A 14,518-nucleotide genomic window follows, 5' to 3' on the forward strand; every position below is an offset into this window, starting at 1 on the left:
TTTGTTTTTTTTTTTTATTGTTTTGTTTTTTTTTAAAGAGTAGGCAACAGCTTTGAAGGCATAAGATGAATGGGTTCTAGTGGAAATTAACTTATTAACTATAAAATGAAGCCATGAAAACCACCAGAAGCCAAAGCATTAACTACTGAGTGAAAACAACTACAAAATACTTGACTATGCAGCATACCAGCACCAAAATAAAGTCAGTCATGGTGGGAAACTCGCTACTCAGATCATTAAGGTGGGCGCTGCACCTGTGACGCCTTGTTTAAAGGCCTCACTCTACCCGTAGATGAAAATCACCTTGTACTTATTTTAGTAAGTCTAACCATGAAGAGAGACGGGGGTGTAGGTTCATAGGTGGTTTATTATCTCATCTATCACCTTCCTGGCTGTGTAGTTCATTTCATGTCTTTAAATGGAGCATAACCCACCAGGAGAATGCTGCTACTCTGATATTCCATTCTTGAATGCACCCAAATGTGCATGCTTGTTGTAATTAGGTGCCTGGGTGAATAAAAAAATCCCATTTACAATGTAAAAATATTATTTAAACCCCAAAATTTTATTGTTCTCATAATCCTCAGGGAGACAAGCAGTAAGTTTACCCACTCCAAAACAGAAAAGATTACACAGGATTCTGAAAATTCTCTTATACCATATTAAAAATACAAATTCCTTTGTGTTACAAAACCAAGCTGATTTACATGATTTTGTTTTAAATTGTTGCTAAATGTTTATCTACACATGCTGTCAGAAATAACCTTGTTAAGAAGGTGAAGCTGGTGTCTCAGCAAATCAGACCCCTTGGAGAAGGCGTCGAATGGCCTGTGCCCCGTTTTCCTTTTTCTCTTTCCGCACCATCAAAAGGAAAAGTGAGAAAATAGCAGAAACATTAGTTAAATCCTGAGTTATACCCCATAACCTACAGGAATAACCTCACTACACTGAAAGCTGACAAAACTTTTTATCTGGGGGAAATAATTAAGACCCTAATAATTAAAAAAAATTTAAAACTCAGGCTAGGCTGAGTTATATTTTTAGCAGGTAATACTTTGAGGAGAAAATCAAAGACTGTTTTTAACTATTTACAGTTTACCTGACTTACCAGCACTGAAGACAAAATCTTTTAAAAATGGCTACAAATGCCTTGTTCACAAAAGACTTTATTATCTAGTGATGCATACTGAGAACATACAGAATTCTGCATGGTCCACTTCCCATGCAGGAGAACAATGTTCACTTTACAGTAAGTGAGTGTCAACTGTTTATGCAATAGACAACACTTTAAAGTCACATTTTTAAAGAAAAAGCTTCATTTACAAAAGAAATAAAAGGTAAAGAAGCAATTACCGCTTTTAAAAAGCAGCTGCTTTGTTCAAGAGTGGGAGGTTTATGCCTGTATTGAAAGACAACATGATCACAAATAATGCAAACAATGAACAAATGAAAAACACTTTTACCATAAAGCAGTACACTTTCAAAATGACATACAAATAGTTAAAAATCTCATTATGCTGTCTATCTTTTAAATATGAGGACTTTCAGAAGTAGGCCTCAACATTTTAATTAGTAAATGAGAACTATGCAGTTTCTATGTCACTAAGAACTGTATTTAACAAAATGTATATAAAGTCTATAGCAAGTTGATTTAAAAAAAAAGCAAAGTTAATAAGAAACAGTACACTGAAGGCGCTCTATCCATCAAGCGCATACGCTTCAAATTTTAAATGTGATGAACAGAACAGAAACTGTAACTATGCCACAGTCGCGATGCCAGAAAAATAAAACAAGATCAATTATCACACATGCAGGAAATTCTGCCACACAGCTATCCCTCATTTTCAATTATTCCAATAAAATAACATCTTAAAACACTGGTGATGTTGATGGTTTAGCTTACCTTCAGTGTACTGAATGTTGTACACAACCTGCTTTAAAAGAGGAGACATCCCTGCAGGCAGGCTCAAGAAGGAACAGACTCCCTTCGGCACTGACTACACCAAGGGCATGCTGCTGTGGCCTGCACACACACACCTAGGAAAACGTGAATATAAACAGCATTTATGCTGGCCATTGTATCTGAAGACCAAAATGAAGCCAAGTCTGCTAAAAACAAATCAACCACCCAGCACTGCTACTCATAACAGATGCTTTTGTCTTTTATGTGAACTGCAACCATATACATTAGCACTTTAATTTTGTGCAGTCTTGGCAATTAAAACATTTCTACAGTGAAATTTCACATAAGACACAAAACAGTTTAACTAACATTTCTAAAAGAAATATCACCCTTGGTGTTAATTCAAATATATCATGCTTCCTCAAATTTGCTGCAGAAATATTTATAAGTTTATATACATTAATAATAAACTGCTGTGAAATTTCTTCAGTCTTTGTATTTAGTTACTCAAACCCTTGGAGTTTCTTCATCTCGTTTAAATTTTTTCCTGGATGAATGCATGCTGCAGGGCCTGGTTGATGCTAATTCGCTTAGCCGGGTCCAACATTAGGATCTGGTCCAACAAGTCCTTTAGCTGGTGCACTTTTTTACGTTGATCTTCAGGAAGTCGCTGGCACCCAATCAAGTCAGCCAACAGGTCCTTAGTTGGGTTAATGGTGCTCATGACAGTAACTTTCTCCTAAAAATAATTTTTACAATGCATGGCTCTAAATAGGTTACATGTATGTAAATGTAAACCAAACTTTGTTTGTCTATATTAATATATAAACAAGAATACTTATTATGACCAATCACGGGTTTTATGTAGTTTTATCCTCCACAGCTTTTCAAACAACAAGCAAGGAACTTAAACGGAAAAACCCCCAATTAGTCAAATGAGCATCTGCTGCCTGAACTATGCTTTCTCTGGTCTTATTCTTCAGTGGCAAGAGACAGTCTGAACCAGGCCAGTACCAGAACAAGTTACCCAGTGCTCTAACAAAGCAAGGGTTTGGTATTACAGATCAAAAATTAGCAAATTATTACTTCATCCTGTAGGTTTTAGAAAGGTTGATACAGAATGTGTATTTCAGCAATGCTGGATAAATGTGTTCAGGAGAGGAGGTAACTCAGGATATGATTCAGCTCATGGAAGTCTGTGAGCAAAGGCACCAAGCCCAAGTATGCCTGAACCAGTGTGTTTCTTGGACAAGAGTGGCTTTGCAGGGAGGAGAAAAATGCTAAATAAGGCAGAGTTTATGGAGAACTTGGCTTGTGACTGTGCAAAACTCAAAATATAGACAACATCCTCGAATAGCAATATAGAAGAATATGGAAAGTCAGATCAAGGGATCTAAGTGAGGTGGCAAGGGCCTAACTAGGGACTATTATGACCATAGAGAAACATTTTCACTCCCTTCACTGCTTTCATGGCCTGATGTGCTTTGTTCAGTAATTAATAGCAAAAAGAAATTGCATATTTTGTTGTCATTTTAAAAATAATCACAAGTGCACATGGCACACAGAACTCAATTCATGGATAATGAAGCATACAGCACGGGGACAGTGCAGTGGCAGGAGCACCGACCGTATAAATGTGAAACCCCACCTCAGTCCCCACACTGAAAAGACAAATAGCAACCACCACTGTGGCAAACTCAAGCCAGACTTACCCTCTCTGTTACTTTATCAACCTCTATGTACATGAAGTTCAGATTTTGGTCAAAATGTTGGTCTTTGAATACACCTTTCCGAATCATCTATAAAACAGTGGGGAAAGGGCTTTAAATTACTATAAAGCAGCCTGGCACACTACCAATTCTATGCAATAATTCATGCAAACATTATTTAAGACTCTCTTGCTAGGGCCCAGAAGCCCTTGTCCACAGAACCAAGAGTGCTATCCAGTAAGTCTGCCATGCTTAGCTGCCTTCTCCCTCACATGGTAACTAACGCATGTGCCGCTCTCCATTCAGCCTTTCATTTACTGTCTCATGGGTGCAATTCTTTCTATCAACAACAAGGGTGCCCCCCTCCTTCTGCTACTGAAAAGGGAGTTCTCTTTCATAGCTTTTGGCTGATTAAAATCATTAACTGGAACCCCTAACAAGAAAGGAGCTAAGGCCTCACAACAGCCACCTACCCATGCCTTTGAGAGCTTTATTTTACAAGCTGTAGTCTAGATGATAAAGTGTTAGGAGTCTTTAAGTCTACAGGAAGGAACTTATCCTACCTTATTTGGCATCTTTCCTTTGAGGTCCATGGCGAGCTTCAACATATGGTTATTAGTTTTGCCAGGAAATAAGATTTTTCCAGTATAGAGTTCATATAAGGTGCAACCTACAGACCACATATCGATACCATAGTCATAGCTTTTACCTATAACTGAAAACAAAATGGAGGTTTTAATATATGAGAATAAGAATGAACAACTCCTTAACTTTTATTTCCAGTAATGGGGACTACCTGAGCTTGAACTATAGCCACATCCATGTCTCAGTTTAGTTTCATGTTCTTTCCCACTAACTCTTAAGAGATATACTTAAAAAAATAAAAGTAAAAAAGAAAGAAAAAAAGAAAAACAAAAAATGGCAACAGGTTTAATAACGAGAGGAGAAAACTAGAGGGACAAGCACAAGTGCTGCCTTCCTTCTCTCTCTCCGTTCACCTTTGCTGGAGGCGCTAGTCCACCTCAACCCAGGCAACAGGAAGAGCAAACCAAAGGTCCCACACAATCCATAAACGTGATAATCAGACCTTGAACAATCAAGAGCAGTCTTCTAAAGTCGAGGGTTTTCCACAACTGTTTTGCTACTCTTGCTCGACATGATCAAGACTCCTGCCACAACTACCTTCATTCCACCTGAGGAGGATGAACTTGCTATGGTTCCCTTCCTCATGAATGAACTGGTGCAGCTGCTGAAGTGCGATGGAAAACAGTGCTTAGACATTACACACGCTGCTGCCACCACAGAGGATGGCCCAGGTACAACAACACCCTAAGAAACTTACTGATCTCCGGAGCACGATAAAATCTACTGACAAGATAAGGCGTTATGTCATTATCTGCAACATGCGAAGCCGATCCAAAATCACAAAGTTTTAAAATTGTTTTTGATTCATTGACCTGAAAAACATTTTTCAAGGAAATTCAATTCATGCCAGAAATAATTAGGCAAATCAAAACTGTCCTTTAAAAATTTATATTAAACTCAATACAAAAAAATCACGCATTTAAAAATTTCCTTTTCTATTATACAAGTTCCAAATTATAAAAAAAGTGCTCTTAAAATATTTTATTACAACTAGTAAGACTTTTTTTGTCTAGTAAGGCAGCATGGGGGAACATCAGGCCTATTTAATTTTTCTTAACAGTATTTAAAATGGATTTGAATCATGAAATAAAAATCTCATTTCATGAGGCAAAGCATTTCTAAGATTTCCTTGAATGCCTAAAGTCAAATTACTCTCTAAAAAGAGCATGAGAATGTTTATCAATAAAAAAAAAATTGACTAAAGTCAACTACCAGTTGCCAGAAAAATACAATGGCAAAGGAAAGACGACACCTAACACTAAATGATTCTTCATCTAGGTACCTGGTTTCTATCCACTGTAATCACTTTAAATCTGAAAATTTTAAATGTATGTGAGAGAACTGACAGACATGAACTCTATTAGCCATCTATCCTTGTTTCCTTGGTAAGTACTCCCACGTATACAGTAACAGTGACATCTGCTGAGAAAGGCTGGAGCTGCTCCCCCATTGCTGCCACTCACCATCAGAAGCATGTTCAGGATTAACAAGTGAAGTTAATTCATATTCCAGAGCCCCCCCCTTCTAAAGAGACACATACAAATGCCAAGGTGGGACTTGAACTCGGCCCACTAATCCCAGCCCCGTGACAATTTAGTTTAGCTGACTCTAGAACTCTCTTTGTGAGGGGAGTTATCACCACAAGGTGAAACTAGTGGAACAGGCTGGACTGTATCCACAGAACTGAGTTATAATAGTTTCTTCCCCACAGTCCCAGAGAGAGCCTTTCTATGCAGCTCAGGCTGGCCTGGAACTTATTTATGTAGACCAGGCTAGCTTTGAACTCACAAAGTGTGACTGCCTCTAAGCGCTAAGATTAAAGGCCTAAGCCAGGAAGCTCAGCCAAACACAAATTATTTTAAACTATAACACAATACCAACACTGATTTTTTTCTTTACTTTGGAGATCAGCAGAAAGTTATCTTAAAATGGTAAACATTTTTTGTGATCAAAACAAAACAACAACAAAAAATGAATCTAGCTACTTAAAAAGGTCTAACACCCAGAAAACACATGGAACCATGCACCAGGGGAACTTGTGAGCTGGTTACAATGCATTCAATGTTAGCAGAGCCCTACCTACACTCACTCAGATGGTGATTTACCTGGTATTGGGTACAGTGCAGGGCCCTCATGTAGGCTAAAAATACACCAATGCACCATACCCTCAGCAATGCCTCTCTTTAGTTTGCTAAGCAACTTTTATTCCCCATGGGGAATGCTGCACATGAATCACACAGCAGCTAGAACAAGGCTAAAGCGTTAGATTGACAGGAATGAAATCAGTTCTAGTGTTCTCTAAGATTGTTTCCCCCCCCTTTTCGTGGTTCCCAAAATCTAAACTAACATAAAAGGAAAAAAGAGCTACTGCCAAACATCTTCGTATCTTTTAAACTGCAGGTGTTTGATATATATGCTGTATTTCACAATTTTTAAAAAGACCAATCTGAAGTAAAAAATAAGTATAAAGTTGGCTATCAATTTCTTAATCCACTTAGAGCATACCTACCATTTCGCTAATTTCTCAGTAATCCCACCCCTAAGTTATAGTAGACACACAGTACAATACAATAAACACAAACCAAGCATCAAGATAGAATGTGCATCATTATTAATGTCACAGACTGGAAGGAATTACTTTAAGACAGATGGTATGTGTGGTTTCAGTGGGTAAAATGCTGGCTTTACAAGTAAGAGAACCAGAGCTCAAGTCCCAAGCACACACTCAAGATGGGAATGGTGGGAGAAATGTAATGTCAGACACAGGACACTCCCAGGGGCTCACTGGCTGGCTAACATAGCTAACGAGTAAGCTCCAGAATCAGTGAGAGTCTCTGTCTCGAAAAATTAAGATGGGGAAAAATTAAGATGGAGAACAAGAGGAAAGACATTCTATGCTGACTTTTGGCCTCTACATGCTTACACATGGGCACAAGCACCCTTATGTACACGTGTAACATTCATGTACCACATACATATAACTACACAAAATAACTGTGTACTCAAAATTAGAGCCTTGGGAGCCATTAAACTTTATGAGGTCGCAGTTTTGGGGTATGGTACTGGATGGAGATTGAACCAAGAGTCTCAGGCATGCTGGCAAGCACTCTACCTCTGAGCTACAATAGCCCCTTGCCCAATCACAATCTCTTTAAGAATTTGGTTTGTCACAGCTCAAACATGATCTCAGTAAAGAAAACCTAACATATATGGTTTTTCCTCTACGGCATTATTCCAGAAGGAACTAAAAAAAAAAAGCATGTAATACAAAACAAACAAAAATAAAACAATGCAATACAAAACAAACAAAAAACAAAAACAAAACAATGAAAAACTGGGGGTGCTAAGGCTAGAGAGATAGTCCAGCTGCTCAGAGCACTGACTTTCACTTCCAGAGAGAGGCTGATTCCTAGAACATGCATGGTGCCCACAACTGTCTATTATGTCAGTCCTGGGGATGTGACACCTCCTTCTGCCCTCGGTGGGCACTGCACTCACCTAGTACATGTACATACATGCAGGTAAACACATTCATAAAGGAAGATTTAAAGGGGAAAAAATTACAAAAGAAAACACATGTTGTAGATTCATCAAGTTGTGAATATGATTCAAACTCTGACTGCTACAGAAAGGGGAAGAAAGGCAGGGGTGTGCTTGTGCATTAATGCTATCACCATGATGACGTTGTCTCCAGATTGCAAAATCACTAGTCACTGAGAAATCTGATTGTACTGCACCAGAAATCACTAATAAGAGATGGTATGACTTCAAAGAAAGACCTTTCAACAATAACACCTAGCTGGAGCTGAGCCTCACTGCTTGGGTCCCAGAAGTCAGCTTCAAAGGCAATAAAAAAAAAAAAAAGACAGGAACCAAATGTGGTAGGATGTGCCTGTAATCTCAGCATGAGATTTGGGAAGTTGGGGAAATAAAACCAAACATGCACCTTAAAAACTGAACTCCAAATAGCTGCTCAGTAGAGAGCAATTTCTTTAGTGTTCACAAGATCAGAGCACACTTCAACACAGCAAAACTACACAGTCATCTTCAGCTATTCAAGGAAATGACTGCCATCATTCTTAGGACCACTGCACACTATAAATCCATCAATACATTTTTTAGAAAGGGACAATTCATTTCCTCTTCCCTCAAGAGTTTTCTATGAAATTCATGGTTCAATTTCAAAAAAGATAAAATTCAGCAAATTAGGTCATAATGGGCTATTAATACATAGAATTATACTGTTAAAATATGTTATTCTGCAACATAACAGTAGTCCTGTTATTAGCAGGAAGAGATGTGGACATACACCAAAGCTGACCTAGTTTAGTTGTTTGACTTACCAGAATATTGTCTGGCTTGATATCTGCATGCAGGATGTTGCATCTTTTAAGGAGTTTCAATGCCAGGAACAATTGCTGACTGTAGGATCTCACAGCTTTAATATGGAGACCGACATCCTTACCATACTTTTTTAATACCTCTCGCAAGTTCATACTTTTAAGAAGAGAAAATCAAAGAAAATAGGGTCAAAAATCAAATACAAAAGGCAAAAATATTTTCAAGCATTCAAAGAAAAAAATTGAATGGGGCGGGGGAAAGGTGAAGGAAATGGGAGGAAAGGAGGGAGTGGGAATTGGAATTGCTATGTAAAATGAAAAAAAGAGTTTGTTTTTGTTTTATTTAAAAAAAATAAAAAGAATCAAGTGCAAAATACAGCTTATATAATTGTTTAAGAAAGCTTATCCCCAATGTTTGCTAAATTATTTGAGAGAATAACAATATATCCATAGTACAGCTTCCCAACAAAGTTCGATTTTCAACATAAAGGAAGAAATACTACATAGTAATTCCTCCTTTACTCAAGAAAGGCCCCCTTGAAAACACAACTTGGAAGCCACATTACTGCTGACCTGCATGGTACCTGAGGTTACTTACTGTCTGCCACACGATACAGCAATCAGTTCATGTTTTATACACTGATGATTTTCAGGAGAATATGGTTAACGAAAAGAACCAGCAGGAAAACCCTAAGCAGTCCCGAAATCTCCCCTGCATTTACCCAGGATGAGGCTGGTAGGCAGATAACTACATGCGTACTTGATTGCTCAGTTTGACACTTTACCTGAGAGGCTCGAATACAAGACAGAGGTGCTGCTTATGGTAAAAGTGTCTGAAGAGGCGCAGGCAATGAAATTTGTCATCAGGATCAGCATCATTAAGTTTTTTCAAGAATTCTAGTTCTTTTAAACCAGTCTTTTGCCTGCAATGAAAAAGAAAATTAGGGTACAAGAACTTAGGAGTAACATCTTTCAGATACAGCCTGATATGCCATTTGTAACACATGTAACACTAAGTGTTATATTTAACTTATTAATTTTTTTTAAATCTTGGGGCTGGAGAAATGGCTCAGTGGTTAAGAGCTCTGGCTGTTCTTACAGAGGACCAGGGTTCACAGCCACGTGGCAACTTACTGTCTGTGATCCAGCTCCAAGGGATCTGACACCTCATACAGACATAAATGCAGGCAAAACACCAGTGCACATAAGATAAAAACTTAAAAAAAAAAATCTCAAAATACCTTGATATAATTATTTTGGTTCTTCTCAGAACATAACTATTGGGCATGTCTTCCTCAGTATAACTTTGCTAATGACAATCTGACAGTAAACTGTTATAAGCTACATCTTAGTGTCTACAGTACAGGCCAGACCTTCCAAACCAAACACATCTTTCTAAGTTTAATCAAAGACTTGAATAAAAATCTTGACTTCTAACATTTAAAAGCCAGTGAAAATCTGGTTCTATTACCACCAGCTCAGTGTGTGGTACAAATTTAAATACATGGGTACAGCAATTACTTCTGCTCAAGAAAAAAGAGATGAAAGACAAATAATTCCTGTCAGCAGCAATCAATATACTTTGATATCTTCCTTCTAGATTAAGGTTGTCACAATAGGACACGGCATTACGTAAGGCAGGAGAACTAAGGATATATTGGTACAGAGTAGGTACTGAAATGAGTTCAACATAATCTATGGTTCTAGATCATCACATGTAAGATATGGCTGTAAATTAAAATATACAGTAAAAAAAATCTCTTCTAAAAATTTTAACTAAGATTCATGGGCTGGAGAGATGGCTTAGCAGTTACTGTCTGCTCTTCCCAAGATCCTGAGTTCAATTCTTAGCAACGACATGGTGGCTTGATCTAATGCCCTCTTGAGCAAGAGACCTGCCTGGTTAGTCATCCTCATCAACTTAGACCATGAAACCCAGTATTGATTGACAAGTTCAACAGAACTGCCATATATGGGCTGCCCATGCATCTCTTCCACACTGCCGGGACATAAATTTCATTTTTTCCCCCAAAGATTCATGTTTGGGTGTTTTCCTGTTGTTTTGGGTTCAGTTACTTACATGAGTTCATTGTTTCTGATGATCTTTACCGCCACTTCCTGATTGGCTCTTGCATTATCCCTGGCACGTACAACATTGCTAAACACACCCTGCCCAGTGTAGCCATACACATTATAACGTTTATCTAGGACTTCCCCAATGTTCACACCTAAAACCAAATTTAAAAGTTAAAAGTTTGATTATAAAAACAAAATCAAAAAAGTTATTAACACATTGAAGTTATTTAAAAATTGGATCAAATCTCCAGTTTCCAATACACAATGGAAAATCAGTCATGGTCTCTGCTGGTCATCTTTTCAAAATGTGAAAGAAGCTGCATGCCTATTTCAGACAATTCCAGGAGTTCCCATCAACTGATGGCAACTTTATAAACATGCTCACCGAAGTGTCTTCAGCTGTAACACTGCATGACAAACACTGTGACTGCACCTGAGTTCCTCTGCATGTTGCTCTCTTGACTTACAATGTAAAGATTGTCATGTGATAGACGTCTCCTCTAAAGGATTCACTCACGGCTGCAATTATCTACACACAAACTTAGCTTTACTTTAATTAACATGTAATGCTTCTTCTGGGCTGCTGACTGGAATATAACAAAACTTCATTATGCCACGACTAGTTTAGCTGTGCCAAACTTTTCTACTGAGACTTAAACAATGTGTGATTACACCAGTGTGCTTTTATGGAACTGTACAATGAATTTTAAAGCTGATGAGAAATGCAAACTTACGGTAATAGCCTTCTGCATCTGTCCAATTATCTCTAAGGTTGGGATTCTCTTTGAAATCTTTCCCGATGCCAGCAGCACGGAGACGAGCACTCTGAAATGAGGGAGGCAACATGAGTGCTTGCTGGGTGACTGCAAACCTCCTTAGTAACAAGAAATGGCAAAACTAACATTTCATTAAGTAGCCAGAATATAATTACCAAATGTCTTATATCTTAATACCAGGAAAAATATTCAAGATTTCCAAGTTTTTAGGGTATGATTAGGGTACTAAAAATGACAACAAAAATTAAAAATCAGATCTGGTTTCCTTTAGTTGGTGAGACAGACTGGAAAAAGCCCTACATAACTTGTCAACTATCACAGTGTCCAACAATGCCTACTGATTCCCAACATTCCTTTCTCTGCCTCCTTGTCCAGAGACATTTGTACCCTTACCACACAGGCATGAAATATACTAACATTCAATGGCTGCTCTAGGTTGAGTCTGTGTGGAAAATTAAAAATAACAATATCTATCTAGTATTTGTGAAGAACCCTATTCTATATTATTTTCCATGGTACCCAGAAGATCCTGCAATGATGTCATAGTTTGGTTATTAGACACCCCAACCTACACTCCCAAGTCTTTGTGACAAAGGCTTTGGTTTCCCCAAGTGGCATTGCCAGAAGGCAGTGGAATCTGAGTCAACACCTAGCATAAGTTCAAAGATTTTGAGACACAAAATCCTTGTATTCTTCCCCTTCTTGACCATGAGCAGTTTTATTGCCATCCACTTCTGCCATGATGTGCTGCCAGATGATTACAGATCGGAACCCAAATAAATCTTTTCTCTTTACGATTAATTGTCCAGGTATTTCATTATAGTAATAGAATGGGAACACAAAGTATCATCTAGGCAAATGATAGGTGCTGATAGTTCAATGAGGACAATATTCATCTCATGTTCTTCTAGTGTGCCTGTTGTGGTTCATGTGATACACTGCAGATTACTTAGGCCTATCGAGTCTTCAGGGTCTCACACACTGTTTATTCTACCTCATTTTTATTTCCTGTTATATCCTCTCTATTTCTTCTTACTAAGGCCTTGAATTTCTTATGATCCTTTAAATATAAACTGAAAATGGCCCCAGACTTTCAGCTGTATTTGTAGTCAGGACTTCTAATAAAATGGCATTGTTAAACATTACAGCAAAACAAAAACAAACACACACACACACAACCAACTAGTGACTAAGGTCAGTTAACTAACTCCCCATGGTATCTAATACATGCATATATTCCTGTTCACGTGTTGAGGTGGGGTATGTACATACATGCAGACATGTACTGCACATTTAGGCTTCTGGATAGAGAACTCTGGTAAAGTTCTCTAATCCTTACCTTTTAACAACTAACAGTTTAGGCCTCTGGGAGGTACAAAATTAGTACACTTTGGTTTTGAAATGCTATTCACATAGCCTGTTCAGATGTTTTCTTACTTTGTCAATGAGAACCTCATGTCTCTCTGTAACTGCTCATATATACTAGTTAAACAGAATTTTTCCTAAGTACTAACTTAAAACTACTCACATCAAAATAAGCAGCAAACATATCATCAGATTCTGTAAACATATCAGGTGCCAAAAGCTTCTTCTGAGATGAACCTTAAATGAAATATACATTAATACTTGAGAAATAAAATCAAATTAAAATCTAAGTCAACAGAAAAATCAGTAGTATTAATCAAATCTTTTCCTTTTTCACACTGACTTTCAACCAGTATTTGAAAAGCAGCTCATAATACTTGATATAAAAATCTACAAGTACACGTCAGAAAGACTAACATCAACTTTAGCCACTGTCAGTTTAAATAAATAAGTTAACAGCAACTACATAATAATCTTGGATTAAAATGTAGTTACCCTTAAAATCTTATTTAGAAGACAATACTATATTAATAAGACTTTGGCTTAGTAAGTACCTAGGTGTATGGAATGGCAAGATGACATAACTTGAAAGAACAGAATCTGACAATATACAGCAAGAGCACACGCAAAGAATCCACTTCTCATCCAGGGATCACATTAATACTTGAGAAATGAAAATAGAAACTAAAACCTAAGTCAACAGAACAATCAGTAGTATTAATCAAACTTTTTTTACTTCTTACACATTGGCTTTCTAGGAAACTATTCCAAAACTCTGTGGATTAGCTCTGAAAACAACCTGATATACAGTGTTACTAAATTAGCATCCAATGGGTAGCCACAACTGGATATAATCCACACACATCTGTGAGATGACTGAATAAAACACAGACACCCTTAACAAAAATGAGAATCAATGGAGTCCTTGTTTTGCCAGAGCCTGTATAAAAAAGCAGGGCGTCATAGCTGCAATGTGATCCCAACACTAGGAAGACAAACACAGGTGGATGCCCTGGTGAGCCAGCCTGGCCTACGCAGCAAGTTCTAAGACAGTAGAGGATCTGTCTCAAGAAAAGATGAATGAAGCAGGAGAAATAAAACCTGGGGTTGTCTCCTGGCCTGCACATGAAACCCATATACACAAAATAAGCTAAAAAGCATGTAAGCACAATATTCTTACTCCCATTTAGTTTCCCTCAAATCTAATCATTATAAGGTTATACAGCATCATTAAGACACTAACTCACCATTATTTTGTTCAACCGTCATTAGATTATGCTTGGCTTTTACTGAGGCCTCAAAGGTGTCAACATTCTCTCGCTCATATTCTTTTACATCAGCAGCTACCCGCTCCAAGATGTCATCTGGAGAAGGCGATCGTGACCTCGTGCTGCTCTGGGGGCTACTTGGCTCAGATGGCACAGATATATTGCTATCTTCAGCAAGGTATTTATATTTCTGTAATAACAATAGATATATGAGCTCCATAAATTATCTAAATATATGACTTTCAAAAGTTGCTGCATTAGACACTGGGAGTCATGCAAATGCTAAAACAACAAAGCATCCATACCTGGCTTGCATCAGGTGCACAATCCTTACAAAATTCCAAATTTCACCAAGTCTGAAAAGTATTTGTGTTTGGTGTACATTCACCAGGTGGTAAACATGACCTGACTATGAGTTTATATTTTTCATTGCTCT

The 14,518-nt window shown here is 37.8% G+C and overlaps 1 protein-coding gene across 3 annotated transcripts in view; it reads right to left on the reverse strand.

The window, feature by feature from the left end:
• Positions 1–14,518, reverse strand: part of Prp4k (pre-mRNA processing factor kinase PRP4K) — a 30,764-nt gene continuing 16,246 nt past the window's right edge. The window contains exons 6-17 of one of the 3 annotated variants that reach the window (XR_012910383.1): positions 14,062–14,272; positions 12,978–13,051; positions 11,408–11,498; positions 10,678–10,825; positions 9,383–9,520; positions 8,601–8,754; positions 4,955–5,069; positions 4,176–4,327; positions 3,616–3,702; positions 2,362–2,642; positions 1,904–2,037; positions 1,354–1,399 (exon numbers count right to left, since the gene is read on the reverse strand). Coding sequence is in view for 1 of the 3 variants with exons in the window: in XM_075969912.1 (XP_075826027.1) it covers positions 2,439–2,642; positions 3,616–3,702; positions 4,176–4,327; positions 4,955–5,069; positions 8,601–8,754; positions 9,383–9,520; positions 10,678–10,825; positions 11,408–11,498; positions 12,978–13,051; positions 14,062–14,272 (1,374 nt within the window). In the remaining 2 variants the exon portion in view is untranslated. Of the gene's footprint in view, positions 2,643–3,615; positions 3,703–4,175; positions 4,328–4,954; positions 5,070–8,600; positions 8,755–9,382; positions 9,521–10,677; positions 10,826–11,407; positions 11,499–12,977; positions 13,052–14,061; positions 14,273–14,518 lie in introns of all 3 variants that reach the window. The other 2 variants (XR_012910382.1, XM_075969912.1) reach the window with 2 other exon arrangements.

Source organism: Microtus pennsylvanicus, chromosome 4 (assembly GCF_037038515.1).
Source record: "Microtus pennsylvanicus isolate mMicPen1 chromosome 4, mMicPen1.hap1, whole genome shotgun sequence".
NCBI classification, from domain to species: domain Eukaryota; kingdom Metazoa; phylum Chordata; class Mammalia; order Rodentia; family Cricetidae; genus Microtus; species Microtus pennsylvanicus.